Consider the following 3,668-nt stretch of genomic DNA (forward strand, 5'->3'; position numbering starts at 1 on the left):
TAGCCGGGTGTGGTGGCACGCTTCTGTAGTCCCAGCTACTCAGAAAGTTGAAGTGGGAGGATCGCTTGAGTCTGGGAGGCGGAGGTTGCAGTGAGCTATGATTATGCCACTGCACTCCAGCCTGGGAGACAGACCAAGACCCTGTCTCAGAAAAAGAAAAAAAAAGGACAGAAAATCAAAACAGAGCCTGGCAGGCAGGCTGTGCCCAACCAGTGTTAAGCACTGTAATTCATACATGCATGGAGGCATATACTCAATCAGCCACTTGTTTTCTGGTTAGTGCATGATCTCAGTGATTCCCTTGTGCCTATGGGTCTCCAGGGTGTCCCCTGGTGGGCGGGGGGTGGGTGAGATCCAGGTCCTTCAGGCAACCCCTGTGGTCCGATGCTCCAGCAATTCTGTCACCACCACCCCTAGAACCTCATCAAATTGGTGGACGAACTGATGGAAGCTCCTGGGGACATAGAGGCCCTGGCCCCACCTGTCCGGCACCTCATAGCCACCCAGCTGCTCTCAAACCTTGAAGATATCCTGAGGATCCTGGCCAAGACCCTGCCTGAAGGCCCCTTCACCTACCTTTCCCCTTCAAACACAGGTGAGACCTTGGCCTGCCCTGCCCCAATCCTGGGCCCCACCTGGTACCCGGGAGACCTTGGCCTGCCCTGCCCCAACCCTGGGCCCCACCTGGTACCCGGGGTCCCTAATCACTACTGCCCCTCTCCCCTCAGAGCTGACCCTGATGATCCAGAAGCAGGGGGACAAGAACGTCACTATGGGTCAGAGCAATGCACGCATGAAGCTGAATTGGGCTGTGGCAGCTGGAGCCAAGGACCCAGGTAGCAGCGGCCGTCTGGAGCGGGAGCCCGTGGGAGAGACATGGAGGAGCTGGGATGGGGCCAGGGTGAGGTTCAGAATATGGAACAACTGACTGGGCAAGCCTGCAATCCCAGCATTTTGGGAGGCAGAGGTGGGTAGATCGCTTGAGCTCAGAAGTTCAAGACCAGCCTGGGCAACATGGTGAAACATGGTCTCTACAAAAAATACAAAAATTAGCTGGGTGTGGTGGCCCGTGCCCGTAGTCCCAATTACTCGGGAGGCTGAAGTGAGAGGATCAATTGAGCCCGGGAAGTTAAGGCTGCTATGAGCTATGATCACGCCAAAGCACTCCAGCCTGGGCGACATAGTGAGACCCTGTCTAAAAAAAAAAAAAAAAAAAAAAAGGCCAGGCGCAGTGGCTCATGCCTGTAGTCCTAGCACTTTGGGAGGCTGAGGCAGGTGGATCACCCAAGGTCAGGAGTTCGAGACCAGCCTGGCCAACATGGTGAAACCCCATCTCTACCAAAAATACAAAAATTAGCTGGGCGTGGTGGTGTGTACCTGTAATCCCAGCTACTCAGGAGGCTGAGGCAAGAGATTAGCTTAAACCTGGGAGGGGAGGTTGCAGTGAGCCGAGATTGCGCCACTGCACTCCAGTCAGGGCAACAAGAGTAAGACTTTGTCTTAAAAAAAAAAAAGTTTTCCCATATGTGTTTAGCACCGTAGAAAAATGATGTGAGCCACTTAACATCATTTTAACTTTTCCAGTGGGTAGATTATTTATTTAGTTAGTTTTAGAGATACGGTCTTGCTTTGTCACCCAGGCTGGAGTGCAGTGGCACAATGACAGCTCACTCCATTCTCAACCTCCTGGGCTCAAGCGATCCTCCCGCTTCAGTCTCCCAAGTATTAAGAGCTGAGACTACAGGTGTGAGCCACTGTGCCTAATTTTTTCATTTTTTGTAGAGATGAGGGTCTTGCTATGTTGCCCAAGCTGTTCTTGAATTCCTGGATTCAAGTGATCTTCCCACCTCAGCCTCCGAAAGTACTGGAAGTACAGGTGTGCACCACCATGGCTGTTGTCCAATAACTACACTTTATAAAGTAAAAATAAAGCTAAATTAAAGTTAAGATTGCAGGCCAGGCATGGTGGCTCAAGTCTGTAATCCCAGCACTTTGGGAGGCTGAGGCAGGCAGATCACCTGAGGTCAGGAGTTCAAGACCAGCCTGGCCAACATGGTGAAACCCTGTCTCTTAAAATAACAAAAAAATTAGCCGGGCGTGGTGGCGGGGACCTGTAGTCCCAGCTACTAGGGTGACTGAGGCAGGAGAATCACTTGAACCCGGAAGTTGGAGGTTGAAATGAGCCAAGATCGTGCCACTGCACTCCAACCTGGGAGACAGAGTGAGACTCAGTCTCAGATAAATAAATAAATAAATAAAGTTAAGATTGCATTTAACCTAATAGATCCAACGTATTAACCACTTTAACATGGAATGATTTTTTGTTTTGTTTTGTTTTGTTTTTGAGACGGAGTTTCGCTCTGTTGCCTAGGCTGGAGTGCAGTGGCACCATCTCGGCTCACTGCAAGCTCCGCCTCCAAGGTTCATGCCATTCTCCCGCCTCAGCCTTCCAAGTAGCTGGGACTACAGGCGCCGCCCACCATGCCTGGCTACTTTTTCGTATTTTTAGTAGAGACGGGGTTTCACCATGTTAGCCAGGATGGTCTCGATCTCCTGACCTCGTGATCTGCCCACCTCAGCCGCCCCAAGTGCTGGGATTACAGGTGTGAGCCACTGCGCCCAACCAAAGTTATTGTTTTTGTTTTGCTTTGTTTTGTTTTCAGACAGAGTTTCGCTCTTGTTGCCCAGGCTGGAGTGCAATGGCATGATCTCGCCTCACGGAAACCTCCGCCTCCCGATTCAAGCAAGTCTCCTGCCTCAGCCTCCTGAGTAGCTGGAATTACAGGCATGCACCACCACGCCCGGCTAATTTTGTATTTTTAGTAGAGATGGGGTTTCTCCATGTTGGTCAGGTTGGTCTCGAACTCACGAGCTCAGGTGATCCACCCGCCTTGGCCTCCCAAAGTGCTGGGATTACAGGCGTGAGCCACCATGCCTGGCCGGGAATTATTTTTTTTTAACCCTGAGATATTTTGTATTCTTTTTCTTAGAATAAGTCTTTGAAATCTGTTGTGTATTTTACACTTCAGAGCAGGTTCTGATGCATTAAAAGTGCTGGACAGAGTTAGAACAGAGCCTGCCGGGAATGGTGGTGGCCACCTGTAATCCCAGCTACTGGGGAAGCAGGAGGATTCCTTGAGTCCAGGAGTGGGAGCCTGCAGTGAGCTAGGATTGCCCCACTGCACTCCAGACTGCGTGACACAGCAAGAGCCCGTCTTTAAAAATAAAATAAAAGGTTGAGTGTGGTGGCTCACGCCTGTAATTCCAACACTTTGGGAGGCCAAGGTGGGCAGATCTCTTGAGTCCAGGAGTTCGAGACCAGCCTGGGCAACATTGTGAAATCCATCTCTATAAAACAGTACAAAAATTGCGGGGTGCAGTGGCTCACACCTGTACTCCCAGCACTTTGGGAGGCAGAGGCGGGTAGATCATCTGAGGTCAGGAGTTCGAGACCAGCCTGGCCAACATGGTGAATCCCTATCTCTACTAAAAATACAAAAATTAGCTGGGCATGGTAGTGGACACTTGTAATCTCAGCTACTCAGGAGGCTGAGGTAGGAGGATTGCTTGAACCCAGGAGGCGGAGGTTGCAGTGATCCGAGATTGCGCCATTACACTCCAGCCTGGGCGACAGGAGTGAAACTCCATCTCCAAAAAAAAAAAAAAAA

At 50.8% G+C, this 3,668-nt stretch overlaps 1 protein-coding gene across 1 annotated transcript; it reads left to right on the forward strand.

The window, feature by feature from the left end:
- The first annotated feature begins 34 nt into the window (after positions 1-34).
- LOC105504797 (CD97 antigen-like) lies at positions 35-1,191 on the forward strand. Its single transcript, XM_011932367.1, has 2 exons — positions 35-595; positions 729-1,191. Exons 1-2 carry the CDS (start codon positions 445-447, stop codon positions 926-928), a joined length of 351 nt encoding a protein of 116 aa, XP_011787757.1. The 5' UTR covers positions 35-444; the 3' UTR covers positions 929-1,191.
- The last annotated feature ends 2,477 nt before the right edge of the window (positions 1,192-3,668 follow it).

This window comes from Colobus angolensis, unplaced genomic scaffold, assembly GCF_000951035.1.
Source record: "Colobus angolensis palliatus isolate OR3802 unplaced genomic scaffold, Cang.pa_1.0 Scaffold12204, whole genome shotgun sequence".
NCBI classification, from domain to species: domain Eukaryota; kingdom Metazoa; phylum Chordata; class Mammalia; order Primates; family Cercopithecidae; genus Colobus; species Colobus angolensis.